Here is a 16,795-nt window from a genome sequence, read left to right on the forward strand (position 1 = left end):
AGATGTTTCTCATTCAATGGAATATTATTAGCTTTTCTACACGAAAATTGGACTTAATGAAATTAATAACGGAATGTCATCCTTTAATTCTTTGCTTACAGGAAACTAAGGGTAGACAGTACGAAACATACAAAATTGTTCATTATAATTGTTTAGGCCCACCCTATTCTGAAAATGAACGAGGTATTAGCATATATGTCCACGAATCAATATCATATCAGGAAATTCAGATATCCAAACACCATAAACTCTTCCGCGATTATAAAGTAGAAGCACGTGCTATCCAAATCTTCATAGAGGGGAAAAAAAATAACAATAATCAATATTTATATCCCATCAAATTACAATTCTCAGAATATAAAACCGTCAGATTTAGAAGCATTGACAAAAAATACCCCTAGCCCATACATCATTGTTGGAGATTTTAATGGTCATCATAACATTTGGGGCTCACAATCATCAGACAGACTTGGGTCCAGCATTGCCGACTGGATAGAAAACAACTCATTTATTGTTCTAAATGATGGATCGCCCACCCACGTCCCACGCAACGGAAATAATCCCTCATCAATAGACCTCACTATAATATCAGAATCATTATTACCAAAATTTCAGTGGACCACAGCGGAAGAAATGTATGGTAGTGATCATTATCCCATTTATATTCATTCACATTTTATATCCTCACAACCAATTCAACATATCTTATTTCCCATAAATCGCTGGAAAATTTATAATATATCATGGGAATCATATACAATTTTAATAGATTCTTATATACTTAAAGAACAAATAAATTCCTCTCAATCGGTTTCATACTATACACTACTCCAATATATCACAGAAGTTTTAGACATTCTCAGTTCACGAAAAAGAGTAAATTTTTCACGACTAATTTTTCCAAAAATTCATTGGTGGACTTCGGAGTGCGAGACAGCAAAAGCCAACCGAAAAAGGAGTGAGAATCATTTTGCTTCATATCCTACCCTTGAAAATCGAATATTATGGAAAAAATCAATAGCACAAGGAAAAAAAATATTTCTACAAGCAAAACGTGAAGCGTGGATTAAATATTGCAATTCAATAGACATGCAGGAATCATCCCGAAATGTGTGGCATAAATTTAATTCCTTACGTAAACCATGTCCACCTCGTAGAAAACCTATAGATAATAGTTGGCAAGACCAATTTTTAATGCTTTTGGCTCCACCATCAGTACACCTTCCATATAAAAAAATAGAGGAAAATATTTCTAACTTTTCACTTGAATTCCCTCCCATTTCTACAGAGGAATTAAAAAACATAATAAATAATATTAAACCCACTGCACCAGGTCTAGATGGAATACCATACCAAGCCATAAAATATCTACCTAAAGCAGGTTTAGATATTCTTGTATCTTTTTACAATAACATATTCCGTACCGGTATAGTACCGAGGGAGTGGAAAGATTATATAGTTCTCCCAGTTTTAAAAGCAAATAAATCACCACATTGTGCTACATCTTACAGACCCATAATGTTAATTTCAGTTTTGGAAAAAATATTCGAACGAACGATATACCTCAGAATTACCTGGACACTAGAACGTCAACGTTTCTTTTATCCTACTCAACTTGGCTTTAGAATCAATTACGGCAGTCAAGATGCAATAGCTATCCTAAGCACTGCAATTCAAAATAGCAAAATTAGTCGTTCACACTGTTTTAGTCTTTTTATAGATGTGGAAAAAGCATATGATTCTATCAATTTACATATGCTTTGTAACAAATTAGAAAATCTTTTCATTCATCCTCAATTATCGTTAATCATATGGAACCTATATTCCAATAGAAAGATATATGGATGGTTCTCAGAAACAATTAGTGACCCTCATTTCACTAGCATAGGAATTCCTCAAGGTGCACCTTTAAGTCCTTTATTATTTAATATTTACACAAATGAAATTCACTCCTTACCTCTTTATCCGTTCCAGTTAGTACAATACGCAGATGATTTCTGTTTTTACTGTACTACAGATGATGCAACCCAAGGTATAATTAAAACACAGAGATTAATTAACACCATTAGAGAATGGTTTCATAATGCAGGATTAACCCTTAGTGAAAATAAATCCAAAATCATTTGCTTTAATAACAAACGCAAAGATAGTTATCCCAATAATATTTTACAAATTTCTGACATCCCAGTGACAGATTCTCACAAATATTTAGGTGTACATTTTGATAGACGTTTTACATGGAATACACACATTTTATATTTATTAAACAAAGGTCAAAAGTTTTTAAACATAATTCGTAGCATGACAACAACAAAATGGGGAGGCCACCCAAAAATTTTACTTCTCTTTTATAGAAATTGCTTTCGTTCATTTTTCGACTATGCAGCTTTCAGCTACGGGGGAGCAAAATCCAATCTACTCGACAAAATAGATATATTACAAAGAAAAGCATTGAGAATTTGTCTAGGTCTTATGCAATCAAGCCCCAATGTAAGTGTTTATATGGAGAGTAAAGAGACTTCTTTGAGTCACAGGCGGATTCAATTAACAATAAAATTCCTCCTTAAATCATGGGAAAATCATCCTCATCCATTTAATAAATTGTTTGAAATACAAAAACAATGGGCTGAAGCCGATGTAATAAATCCTCATACCACCTCATATTTCCTTGTATACTGTCATTACTTATTTCCAGAACTTCGATCTAATACTTTCACTCTCTTACATCCTTTGATCTATCAACTAGATATTCCATTATATACTCAATGTTCAATCCACTTCAGAGATCTAGGTTTACATGCATTGTACAGAGAAAAATGGCCAATGCCTGTAATGATTTACACCGATGGTTCTAAGAATAACAATAGTGTAGGATGTGCCTATTACATCCCAGAGAAAAACATTTATCAACAATTTAGATTACCTATAGATTCATCTATTTTTACTGCGGAAAGTTACGCCCTATACAAAGCCTTACAATATGGAATAGCGGAAGACTTTAAAAAAATTCTTCTCCTTACAGATTCGCTGAGTGTTCTTCAAGCATTATCTACATCCTATCCCAAATTATGTCACCAATCATATCTTATTATTTTAATTATTCAACAAATTCAACTTGCTTGCAAAAGAAACATTGACATACAATTCAGTTATGTCAAAGCACATGATATTAATGTAGGAAATGATAGAGTGGACATATACGCTAAACAGGCCAGAGATTTACAACTCATAAGTTTCAATAGGTTAATGTATACTGATTTATTACCACGAGTAAAAATCAAACTTATGGAACAATGGAATAAATGGTGCAAAGATCAATTTAAGTTTGTGGGCAACACATATAGATGGATTGCAGAATTTAAATCTAAAGTCCCTTGGTTCAATTCATACACACTCCCACGGCAAGTCATAGTTTTTATTAATAGATTAAGAACAGGACACGTACGTACACCAGCACATTTAGCAAAAATAAAAATTAAAACTCAAGAAAATTGTAAATGTGGCAATAATAATCCTGATGCTCAACATTTAATTCTAGAATGTCCAATCTATTCAGATCAACAAATCATACTCTACAAAGGTTTTCAACGTTTAAAAATTCCATTTCCAATATCACTATCATCCATTTTAACAGATTTATCCCCTTCATTAATATGGATGCTGTATGCATATTCTCGAAAATGTAGACTTGAAATATAAAGTGATTTTTAAGAAACAGCAAAATGGACAAAAAAAAGTGAATTATTTATAATAATTGTTATATATTTGTGATTCCGATTAATTTGTGAGACTAACTGCCAACTTTAGAAGAAAACATTAAAAGAAATAAAAAAAAAACAATAACGATGTCCAAAGTCGACAAGATAATGCTGACAGGGACAAAAAAAAGAAGAAGAAGAAGAACCTCTGAATGTGAGAACCCGTTCTCAAAACATCAGACGAATATGCAGCCGCATACATTGTTACTCTCCCGGTCATTCTCTCTTTCATAACCCTTAAAACTGCAGACACTGACACACCACTGCACTGGGATACCAACTTAACCACTTCATTTACTGGTTTCTCAGGATACCACTGACAGAACGTTACATAAATATTGAGTAGAATCTGTTTCTCACCCCTTTTTAAAGGCTGTCCTTGCCGGTGTTTTGAAAACAAGCTCGGAGAACACGGAGACTTTCCCTCACGCATAGAACTCGGCATTTTATTTTTCTAAGGCTAAGTCAGGCAATATTACTAAGTTGCACTACTTCCTTGCTGTTCACATGATTATTTTTAGAAAATAACCAATGTTATAAAATATCATTATGTACACAAATCTCTAAGCTCATTGAAAGTTATATTACTACAAAATGTTCACACTTATCTTGCCTTGCCATGTCACCAAGTTATTTTACGAAGTGCACTATATTTGGCGGAACAAAAATCGTTATTAGGATGCTTGTCAAAGTTTCAAACCGCAATAAATTTACGAACTTTTTGTCTTGTTTTGATCATCATCAATATATTTATTCGACTTACAGCAATGCATATGGCTGTTTATGCCCATTATATATTTTATTTACATAAGATACAATTTACATAAAATGTACAAACAAACATTACCATGTTATATCATTTTGTCTAAAAAATGCAAGTAAAATATATTCAAAGAAAGAAGCCAAATTTATGGGAAATGATTACTGGTGCAAAGAGTTAACCATAAAGGTGAAGCAATAAGTAAAAAAAGAAAGAGCATTGGGTTTAAAGTGAGACGTCATTTGCGGCAGCGTATCCCATACTACAAATTTGCCATTGTTTTACCTTACGTAATGAATCCTGTAACAACGCTGGATTTTCGTGTGGATTATTTTACTTCTATGAGTTTGCAATGCTTTCTGCATGCAGGTGGTTTTGTTTACAGAAGGTGTCAGGGTTTGTGATTTGAACTATAGTGTTTAACGTACGAAGAAAACAATAACGATTACCGTTTCTTTCTTCTATTCCAAGGAGAACTAAAAAATATAACTTCACAAAATAAAAGGTTTGCCCTGGTTCTTGTTGGCCCTTGGTTTAAATGGGTAAACCCAATACAAAAGTTGACACCAGAGCTTCGAATTTTCTTAGTAAAAGATAATGTTAAGAAAAATCAAACTCTCAGATATTAATCAAAAAACAAACATAGCATTTACTTAGGCTAGCCGACTTTTAGAAGAATTAGCACTGCGCAAATCACTTTTCAAACTTTAGAGGAGTTTCTCATCAAAACCAAGCTTGTGGGGGATTATAACTTGAGAGCTCTCGACGGATTTCACTAAAAATCCTTGTTGTTACATCTTTCCTTGAAGTTCCTCGAAGTTCTATCACTGAAGTAACTCCCTCGCCGCAACCTCGGCTTCACGACCAACCTTGGGGTGCTTAGCTGTCACAGACGACTTCAGTCTGCGAACACAATAAGGATACCGATCTGGATTCAAACTGTCTCTACCTTTACCATAATTGCTACGATGACAATCACGATGAGTCAGGAAACACAGGTTCTGTAAATTACTTGGCACAAACTCGGCAAACTGCGCGAACAGTTATCACTCTATTCAACTAATAAATTCTTAACTGCGACGCATTTCACATTTCTGTGATTGCAAACTCTTCTTTCAAACGTCCACTGAAGTTTGCTTACTTCCACAGGCCACTCGCGAACTTGTATGTTTACCGGCAGAAACTTAAGGACTGATATCTGCAAAACTGCTGCAGACAGATTCAACTTCTAGCGTTTTTGCAAACGTTGCACGAACTAGCGTGGTCTCCGACTAAAGACTCTACTGCAACCTAGCCCGAAAATGTCCACTGAAGTCTGCAAAACTAAGCAGGCCGAACACTAACTAGCGCGAACACCTTTCGTTCAGAAATCTCCGCGCCAACTGAAGGGACTACGCGCCAAAATCCACGAGCGCGTCTTTTTTCTTTGTCTACGGAACTCAGTCTATTTTCTTTAAAAGGGGTGTCCTGATTCCTTTAACTTCTTTCTTTCCGCAAGGATCTGTAAACAGTCGGTTACATGCTGTTATCGAAGTTTTGGACTACAATTTCAAACCATGAAATCAGAGAATAAATTAACTGCAATGGGTGGAATAATGCAATAATATAAATAATGTAATGCAGTTGAAGAGTTAAAAGGTTTCACATGTCTAAAACATGAAATATCGTTCATTTATATTCAGACCTTGGAATATTAGTAACTTACAATGACACATTCGGGATCTTAAACTGCAAAAATGGCTATCAAAAGTTAAGTGTATATGTGTGGAGGTAGTATGCATACAGTTTCTAAATTACACAACTGAGCCATATTTCATGTACTACATATTTCACAATAACAATGTATGGGTCTGTGTATTTCTAAACAGACTATAGGTCACATCTGATCTTACGGCGGGCGGCCTACATGCTGGCCAGAAAAGTGGGGAGCGGCGAATACGCCTCAGACCAACCAGACACAAGCCGAGAGTTACGACGTCGGGGGAGGAAGTGCTGCGCGCAGCTCGTTCTACAAGCTGCTGTGTTTCTCGTCGCGCTGGATTTGGTGCTTCCCCGCTCCCCAGACAAGTGCTATAACTTTAGTTCAGTTGGGACATCTATACAAAGGCGTGATTATGGAAAATAGCAAATTGATAAAGAAAAGAATAATTTTTAGGAAAAATAAAACCAGTAAAATATTCGTTAAGAACTACATTAGTTATTTTAGAGCACCATAAAACCTACAGTTATTAGTAATTTAATGAACGTGAATCCATTTTTATTGCATGTCGTCCATTTGTGTGGGAATAAGATAGGCATTTTCTCAATGAAATCCCGAGGCCTGTTTGTGTTATATGAATTAGTGTTTTAAGTCCACTTTATGCACAGTAAGGCTAATCATGACCGGACCTACAGTTTAAAGTGGGATCCGAACTACTATGTGCCTCCACCGGGTATCGAACCCGGGACCCCTTGGTTACAAGGCGACGGCGCTACCACTGTGCCTTCGGAGAGTGTTATAATATAGTACATAATATACAACAGCTTAATGTATATTATAATATATAGGCCTACTACTCACAATGTCATTTTTCTGTAGTTCAAAACATAGTACTAATTTTATGAACTAAACACGAATTCAAATAAAATTCATAATCAAAAAGGGATAGAAAGATTATAATGTGTTATATTTTATTTCAAATTCGATATTTGAATATAGTTCTTCAAATTCTCTTTGTGTACTCTTACTGTCACTCGTTAATCGCCTATTCTTTTTCAAGTACAGATTCTGAGTTGAACTTCATCGTTCAAATTCCTGAAGATCGTCTTGATGTGAAGAGCGTCAGCTTCGTTACCAATCAAGATCTGTCAGTCATGTACTTGAATTTCAAACCTTCCCCAGTTCAGAAGACAGGCGTCTCTCTTAGCTTCTACTGCAACGTGAAAGGAAATCTTGAACATCCTTGGTATCTAGTTAGAGACGAACTTTACCTTGCTTCTAGGTCAACGTTTAAAGTTACCACGGAGGGACTGACGCAAGACAATCCTATTAATGTAACGCAGGTATGTTCACATTCATTGCTTGTTTCACAATGAAATTCCATAGAACATTTTCTCTCACGTTCGAATTACATAATAAATTTAAATTTGTTGGAAATGTAACAATGTGTTTTGTCCATCTCCGTCGCTGAATTTCCGAGAACTTTACTTACTGCTTAGATTTGAAAATTTTGATTGCCGTTTTTAATTTCGGAAGGAGTTGTAGCCCCATCAGCTAGCCCCTGCGTACGCCAAGTGTATTTTGAACATGTCAATGAATCATCTAGTTGGAAGTTGCGTTAAGCGATCAGCATTAAGTTTTAGTCAGACATTGCGTTGTATGTTCTTTACACTTTACCAAGTTTCCAAAACTTTGAAAAGCGTTACACACACATATTTATTTTTCAGGATGCACCATTACTGGAGGCTGGTACCTACTGGTGCGAAGCATGGTGTCCAGGTGAAGCTCGAGCGTTGACGTCAAACAAAATAATTATACTTCCTGGTTATGTACAAAGCTTTCTGTACACTGCTGTTCTCCAAAGAGATGATAGTCTAGCCTTTCTGCTGAACAATTCGTCAAAGGATCTGAGGTCTGCATTGATACAAGGACTTCTAACTAAAGCAACAATCGTGTCCTCATCATCCTCGTGGAAATTTCTATCAGCTAATCAAATTAATCGACTGACTGAATTGAAGATTTTGCTGTTTGTGGATAAGAAAATGGTAATAATTATTATTACGTTTGTAATTAATAACTTTATCCAATAAGTTTCCAGTTCATTTCCTAGTTAGGGCACTAATAAGTTGATTGCACTTCACCTGGGTAATGGATATATTTCTCGCTAACTAATTCCTTTTTTGAATTAAGTTTTGTTTCATTGCTTGGGTTCCTTTGATTTGTTTATTTTACCTCGCTTTACTGCCATTTCTGGCTATTCGCGAAGATGGTAAGTGATGATATGATGAAATTTATGAAGGGATACTCACAAATAACACTCATGCCCAGGCTCAAACACGGCACCCCTGACCTCGTAGAGGGCTCAGCTTACTAGTCAGTTAATTGAGATAATGAGGTAAATGAGGTAAACAATAATGAATAAACATAATTACCTTACGGGATTGATAAAAATACTCAAAGTTCATGCCTCTCTCACTATTAAGGTTGTCTGAAGTTAGTTTTCAAAACAACCGTTTATTTTCATAAAATATTTCGTTACTGTACAAAAGCACAATAAATAAGAAAAATATTATAATTAATTTCCACATCATATACACATAGTAAATCTATAATAATCGAATAAATAAATTATCGATTTTTTGAGAACTTTCAATGTAACGTAAAATCATTCATTCTTTCAAATTGCTACACAATCACATACTATTTTTTCTTTGTTTTGTTGAAGAAAAATAGTTATATCGTTTTCTTCATGTAATGCTAATCAAGTATTCAGCAATATACGAGTGTATTTTTCAGCTTCAATGCAAAAGCAGAACATGAAATATTGCGACAGGGATCCTCGGTATTTGTGGTAACTGCTAGAAAATAGTAATAATACCATAATTACTTATAAAGTCAAATACAGCTTTTCAGAATTTTCTATAAATTATCTGTGGTAAATAATGTCTATTCTAATTAACATTATGATTATCTTTTCAGAATGTTAGTGCGTACGAGAAAGAGGCAGGTGTCCAATCTCTGGATTATTGTCTACCTTCAGCGAGTCCGCTGCAAAATATGGTGCAGTCACAAAATCCAACATGGCCGCTTTCTCCGGTGGGTGACGTCACGTTTTCAGAACCTCTTTGTATCAATAGAAAGATGGGGCTGGTTTCGAAAGAGTGCACTGTGAACATAACAGCTGGTTCCAAATGGATTCAGGTAGATGGAAACGATGAAGATGGTACGAAATGCCACTTTGTGCAAGATTCCTTTGTAAGCTTGAATCGTTGTCCACCAGGATTTCAGAATTTGTCAAAATTGTGCGTCAGGATTGATGAAGAGGTTAACTGGCTAACGTCGCTTACACTGTGTGCGCAATCAGGAGCTACCAGAATGTTCATTGACTATTTTGCTGAAAACACTTATCTTAAGTCACCTCTGACGAAGAGCGGATCAGTTTTGGCTTGGCTACAAACTAGACGAGATTACAGATATGGTCCTATCAACAACAAGCTTCCTGGAAATCTAAATTATCAAAACAGTTTCAACTGGAAACACTATCCAAATGTAAGTTGGACAAAGAATCAACCAGGAAGCGAGTCTTGTGTTTCCCTGAATATTACGAGCCTGGAATTGGAAACAGTTGATTGTGATTCCAAACTAACTTCAATTTGTGTCCTGTCCGAAGACGACATTACACTTAGAACCTTTGCCTGTCCAAAAAATACTTACACAACTTCTTTCCACGATCTACAGAACAAGTGCTTTTCTCTACTAACACCGTCTAACAACTCCATTACATCCCCTGAACAAGTGTGTTATTATAACGGTATGAAGCCAATGACCTTGACCTACCCGTATGAAAACGATCTTTTAAGTAAGCTTCTCGAGAAAAATCCTGGCTGTGAAGGTTCAGTTTTCGCATTTAGGACAGTAGATGGCAGCACCAAATACAACTGGGGCAGTAATGATCTGGACTTGAAGTACGTTAACTGGAAGCCCGAAACTAATTTCCATCAGAACTGGACACCAGTGTTTAATATAGATGCAACTTGGAAGCTAGCTAATGTGACAATGGCGTGGAAATATTATTGTTATGCTTGCGTTTTGGACATTGAACTACCTCAGCCTAAAATGGAGTTACGATATGTTGATGAAGAAGATAGGTACTTCTTGGACATATACAACTATAATGGACTGTGGACAAGAGACGATGTATCTTCACCTACGTGTATACTAAATGGGCCAATAGGAGAAGAAAATTCAACTGTCCTCGTCAAGGTTGGTGATTACAACTGGACCGAGAACAGCTTACAGAAGATTGGCAATGTTAAACTAAATTTTAGAATTCAGAAAAGAGTGTACAAAGTCATTCTTGAGCATGATGGCTATTTAATGTGCTCAGGTTATAACCTACATACGTTTAAAACAGTGAGTACAAAGGCTCACTTGCATAAAGGTACAGAATATGATTTTTCATTAGGGCTAAGTTATGATGCAAACCCTTGCACAATTGATAAGTGTGAGTCAACATATTCTGGTGCATTCTATTATCAACTCTCACAAACGGTCGAGTCTGTGTTCAAAGACACTCCTCTTAAAGTGCGAGTAATTATGCTTAAGGTAACAAACAGGTCATCTGATGTATTGTCTTTGCTGTTCAGGCTTCAACTACGTTCAATAAACAAAGATGAAGCAGAAACTCGGAAGGAACTTCGAAACCTAGTTCAACAATCTAATGTACTTGAAGATAAATTCTCATTTTTGTATCTTAGGAGCGCATATAAATGTTTTCGCGAAGCTATTAATGCATCCAATGAGATACTTCATTGGCCCAGCACCATTATTGGACAGACCGCCACCACAGATGAGCTCTGCATTAGAAACAATGGGGAATTTCCAACCAGAAGCTGTAAAGGTGACTACAACGAAGGTGCCTATTGGGTGAATTCATCCAATTTTAATTGCAATCACGACATTTCTCCTCAAACAAGAAGATTGTACCAATTATCGATAGCCAACAATACTAGTGATGACATTGAAGAATTAAAAAATGTTTTGGATAGTTCATCAAAAGCAATGGATGCTAGCGATGTACACTATGTTGCTCAGACCATATCTAAAATTGCACAAGGCTCTTCCAGGTTAACTTCCAAACACTTACAAGGTGTTGCGGACATAATGAACGTAGTACTAGAAATCAACAGCACTGTTTCGAGCAGATCTCAACAGGCTCTGAATTCTACGAATCTAATATTGGATTCTGTGGAGAAAATTCTGGGTGAAGTCAGGTTAGAGAACAAGTCCGACATTTTAGCTGTAACTTCAAGATTTGCGGCCCAAGTTGTTGACATTCAGGATAGTTATATTCGTGGATTGGCTGCTATTACAAACACCGAATCAAAACTCGAACGCCTTTGGTCATTACATGAAAATGACTCTATTAGTGAGGTTTTGTTGAATGAACCTGAGGTAGCTTTTCTGTTACCCTCTGGGATAGTTGACGATGTATCTTCAAGTGATGAACTGCCCAGTCGGCTAGCTCTGGGAGTCTACCAGAATGCTCTTTTCCAAGGCGACATAACTCTTGATGACGGTGACGTGTATCAGGTTAATAATTACGTCATCACTGTTTCAATAGACGGTAAGCACTTGAACGACCTGGCAACTCCAGTCTTGATATTTTTCAAGTCTAGTGGGAACTCTACGAAACGCAAACGTTGTGTATTTTGGGACTTCACTCTCCAGAACAACACGGGCGGTTGGTCTGAAAGTGGATGCTCATTCGTCGGTACTTCCGGTCACACAGATATCTGTGCATGCACTCACTTAACTCACTTTGCAGAACTCATAGCTGCAATGGATATGTCCGATGGAGACATCGTAACTTTCACGTTGGATATGATCAGCGTTATAGGATGTTCTATGTCTCTCCTTGGTTTGGGAGTTGTCGTGCTGACAGGACTATTCTCTCCAAAACAGAGGATGGACATCGGAAGAAAAGTCCAGCTGCAACTGTGTGCATCTCTAGCAATCCTGATGTCTTTGTTTCTGTTCATATCTACAAACGACTACCACACCAGCACCTCCTACTGCATAGTGGCTGGAGTGCTCCTACACTACTCAGTCCTGACATCCTTTTGTTGGATGCTGGTCGTGGCCTGTCTTCAGTTCTTGCGCCTGGTGAGAGTTGTAGGGTCTAGGACAAACCATCTCCTGATGAAATCCACACTGTTTGGTTGGGGAATTCCTCTGATACCGTGCGCGACTTTGCTGTCAATAAACCCCTCAATGTACGAATCAACAGGTTCTGCTCTATGTTACCCTAGGGGGGTTGCGTTTTATCTTACTGTCCTTTTTCCAGTTGCAACCATAGTAACAATCAACCTTACCGTTTTCCTCATGATAATACGTTCCATAACGTGTGGACAGTCAGTCAAACTAAGAGCTACGCAGAGAAAAATAGCGATATATCGACTGAAGATGACCATCTTCTTGTTCTTCCTTCTGGGATTATCCTGGGTCTTCGGTCTTCTGGCAGTTGGTAGCGTCACCGTAGTCTTCGCCTATTTCTTCTGCATCAGCGCCACCCTTCAAGGCTTCGTCTTCTTCATTTTCTTCGTCTTGTTCGAGAAGAATGCGAAAGACATGTGGCAAATTGTCATAAGAAAAAGCAGATTACTATCTCTCAACGGATCCGGCACAAAGAGAGATACAACATTTTCACTGTCTGATACGGAGAAAAAAACAAGGTTCTCACTAAAATTATGGCCTAATGGATTCTATCGCCATAAGACGAGTACCATGAGAGATAGAGACATTCAAACAAAATATGAAAGATGTTGAAATGAGGAAGGATTACACAATCGTAATGATAAAGAAAGAGAACGGGACCATTGGTCAGAAACGTGCCATGAAGACACGTATGGGAACTTCAAATAAGAGATGTTATCATGGTTACCATATACCATCATTCAGAAAAAGGTTAAACCGTAAGAGAATTGGATAGGATCAAAGCCAAGATCCGAACATCTTCTAAAGCAATACCGCAAAACAATCTGATGTATCATGAGTGCTGTCTAATATTAATCACCTATTGAAAAGTACAAAATCTCCTTTTTTTGCTATTGAATTAATATGTGCATCAGACATTATCTCACTCGTTCTAGGTGCCTTTAGATCAGTATGTTCTAGTTATTATGATCTAAGGTACAGTGGGATCCATGAGTATTATAGTGCAAATTGTCCATCACCATGTTCGTGCACTTTATTGACCCAATAAGAGCTTCAAGAGTTAAAAGAAAACTCAAAACAAGCTTTTGACAACTTCTGCACTAGCATACATAAAAATCCATAGGATGTAAGAGAAAAATTAATGAAAATAGTCATGGACAATTTGCACGGTAATACTCATGGATCCCACTCTAGAGTGAGGTCCTTTTAATTCAAACTTGGATAATATTACTCGGTAATTCGAACAGAAGTGTATTCCCTTTAAATCATCTCTAATGATACATGCTTTTCTTAGTTCTAATTTTGGTTAATTCTAACCTTGTGATCAATTTGGAGTTAGAATTAAAAAAGAGTCCGCTGTATATCAAGGCAATAAGAATAATGTTCGAACAAGGTTCTATCGTATATACTCAACAAAAACTAAATGAATGCTAAGTGCTAGTAATTTGCATATATATATATATATATATATATATATATATATATATATATATATATACAAGAACTATAAAACCGATAATATTTTTACGTTAATCTTAAGTGACATTGTACCTAATGTGAAGAGAGTGCCGGTATTTATTTGTATATAGATTTCTACGTATTTATCTGGTATAACTACCTATGTAGTGTAACTATCATGAATGCTATTTTTTTTATGTGTAGCAATTACTAGCAAGTATTTTTAAAGCAATACTCAATTACCTAAGTACATCTCTCTATGTTATCTTATAATTTGATTGCTATTCATGCGATAATTTATAAATAAATTAATAACAATAAATTCTATATTTTTTATAAAAGTGTCAATATGGATGTATGTACAATTTATAGTCAGCGGCTTGACGAAACTGTGAACAAACCTAGTTATAATCCTATCATTGCCCAGTGCCTGCTCAGGTACTTCAACTGCCCTAACCTGTTGAAAAATAATGAATTTCACAAAAGCATACATTAGACGTGCAAGAATATAGATCTTTATCCATATTTACCTGAAAATAGACAAATAGATTTCATGTCCTCTTTTCACAATCAGATGCTTTCGAGCAATATCGGATTTTAAAATATTTATGTATTTTCAAAAGTATTACACATACAATAATGATTGATATATGAAAATACTAAACTCACCAAGTTTTCAAATGGCACACAGCAGGTGGCAGCACGAGTGCAGTGCCGTTACAAAATTGCGTCAAACCAGGGAAAGAGTTTTTGTATGTTGTAACGTGCATTCAGACGAGATTACCGAAAGAACCGCAGATGAAGACGTTCTCAGAAATATTGAACGAAACACTAAAAGCTAAGAGCATTATCATTCTTCTTCCGGTTACTTACACGGCAGATTACAGTATAAGTCGTGGAGCTGGCTGGCAGACAGCAATGACCATTATCGTATCTGACCGGAGCGGTAAGTGCGTTGCTTACATGTGATTTAACACGGCATATGTTGACATATTGAATGCTAGGCCCACAACACGATTAGCATTTGAATACTTTCATTTCACCCTATAGGATTACGCGGAAGATACAATATTATTTTTTATTTGTAAACATTGCTTACAATGCTTAAATGCACACTATGCTGCTGACTTATACATTAAAGATATTAAGTCTATATTTGTGCACGATCATGATGAGAAATATTCATGTTATTGCACACCGACGTTTTATGAAAACAGATCAATAATGAGAATTACATGAAAGTGATAGATGATAAAACTGTGAGCGGAATTCACGAAATATAGAGATGAATATTGTATGTAGAAGGGTAGTAGGGTTAGATATATGTGAATTTTTATCTTAATTTGAAACTTGATATTGGTTGTTATTGTTTCAATCTAATGATCATACACGGAGTATTTATTCCACATGGAATGATACGTAAGATGGACGTTAAAATGTGATATGTATATAATAGGTTAATCATTGTCATGAAGTGAAAATGTACAAATATATTATTTTTATTTGGAAACCTGTGTGTATATGTAGAAATAAATATTGTCACAAGCCTATTGCTGCCAAACACAAATGTTATTCTTTTTGTGTTAAAATGTGAAAGTTAATTTTCAGTACACTGTCAACACTGTCCTTAGAATTATTTGTTAGTAGGTATGTAATGTAATAATATAAGGTTAAGTTTCTCCTAGGGTTTATCTCAGCAACAAGTTCCAAATTCTAAATTCAGTTTTTATGGAAGATCAGCATGAAGTTGCTGTCACACCTACCGCTTCTCAACATTGGCTTCTAAGAACCAAAACTGATACAAGAAATCCTGGGAAATCATATTCTATAAAATACTGTGGAGAAATTCAAAGTAGTGACTCGCTTAACCTATTGTCTATTACTGACTAACATACAACACCAAAATATTCCAAGAGTATTTGTAGATGGATCTAAGTTTTTTGAGAATATACAATATCGACGTATTTTCATAATTAAGAACCATTTTAGAAATAAGTAATTTTTCAGACAGCTGTGTTTGTTTCTTGTAACAAAAAGTGTTTTTTTTCACACTACCATTACAATTCCTATTAACCGTCATGCAATTTAAAGCCCTTTGATAATTCTCTGTAGTGCTCATTCCTGTGGCATTGCTTAGAATTATTTGTAACACTCGTATCAGCACCATTTATTAACCCTCGCCTGGTAACATAAATTTGACATCTTTCGTTGGTAATGGGGGTTATTCGTCACCCCAAAGTTTTTGTACGCAATTTAAGTATGATAACACATGTCAGTTCGTTTCCTAAGTATTAATATATGATGCATTAGTTTATTTTATTGTCATTTATTTAATTTTTTTTTTACAATTTTGAGAGTAAAATTAAATAAAATTGCTCAGTTAAACGAGGCGTGAGGTTACGACCGGATCCATACACACTTCGAGAGAGTGTTTTCACATGCTCTTCTACATTATTGTCCTCAATTTCAGAATCTCTGTAGACATTATCATCATGGAAGTCATCCTCTTCTTTCAAAGTTTTACACACAAAAGTAGTGAATTCATGATCAGTAACCTTTTTGAATGGCATTTAGCTAGAACCAAATTTTTGGACACTTGTAAGGTAACAGGGGTGATACACCACCTCAAGGACGTCCGCAGAATTTTTCTATGGAAGTCAAGCAAGGTAATTTTTTTCCAGGTTGGGGGGGGGGGGGCAAAGGAAGCATATTTCTCCCCATAACAGTGACGGCCTCAAAAAACACTGCTTCAGTCTGAAATCATCATGTTCCTTCAACGCCCTTAGAATAATTAAAATAAATTACTGTGACTGAAACTAAATTATGTGTGAAATATATACCTTTTAAGTGAACATTCATTTTCCAGGGAGGGCCCGTGCCCCCCTCCCTTCTGGACGTCCATGC

General features: G+C 36.0%; 1 protein-coding gene across 1 annotated transcript; it reads left to right on the forward strand.

The window, feature by feature from the left end:
- The first annotated feature begins 8,004 nt into the window (after nucleotides 1-8,004).
- LOC146001928 (adhesion G-protein coupled receptor G6-like) lies at nucleotides 8,005-13,370 on the forward strand. Its single transcript, XM_083139647.1, has 2 exons — nucleotides 8,005-8,262; nucleotides 9,197-13,370. The coding sequence occupies exons 1-2, from the start codon at nucleotides 8,260-8,262 to the stop codon at nucleotides 13,043-13,045; spliced, it is 3,852 nt and encodes a 1,283-aa protein (XP_082995773.1). The 5' UTR covers nucleotides 8,005-8,259; the 3' UTR covers nucleotides 13,046-13,370.
- The last annotated feature ends 3,425 nt before the right edge of the window (nucleotides 13,371-16,795 follow it).

Source organism: Lepisma saccharinum, chromosome 18, assembly GCF_977018435.1.
Source record: "Lepisma saccharinum chromosome 18, izLepSacc3.1, whole genome shotgun sequence".
NCBI classification, from domain to species: domain Eukaryota; kingdom Metazoa; phylum Arthropoda; class Insecta; order Zygentoma; family Lepismatidae; genus Lepisma; species Lepisma saccharinum.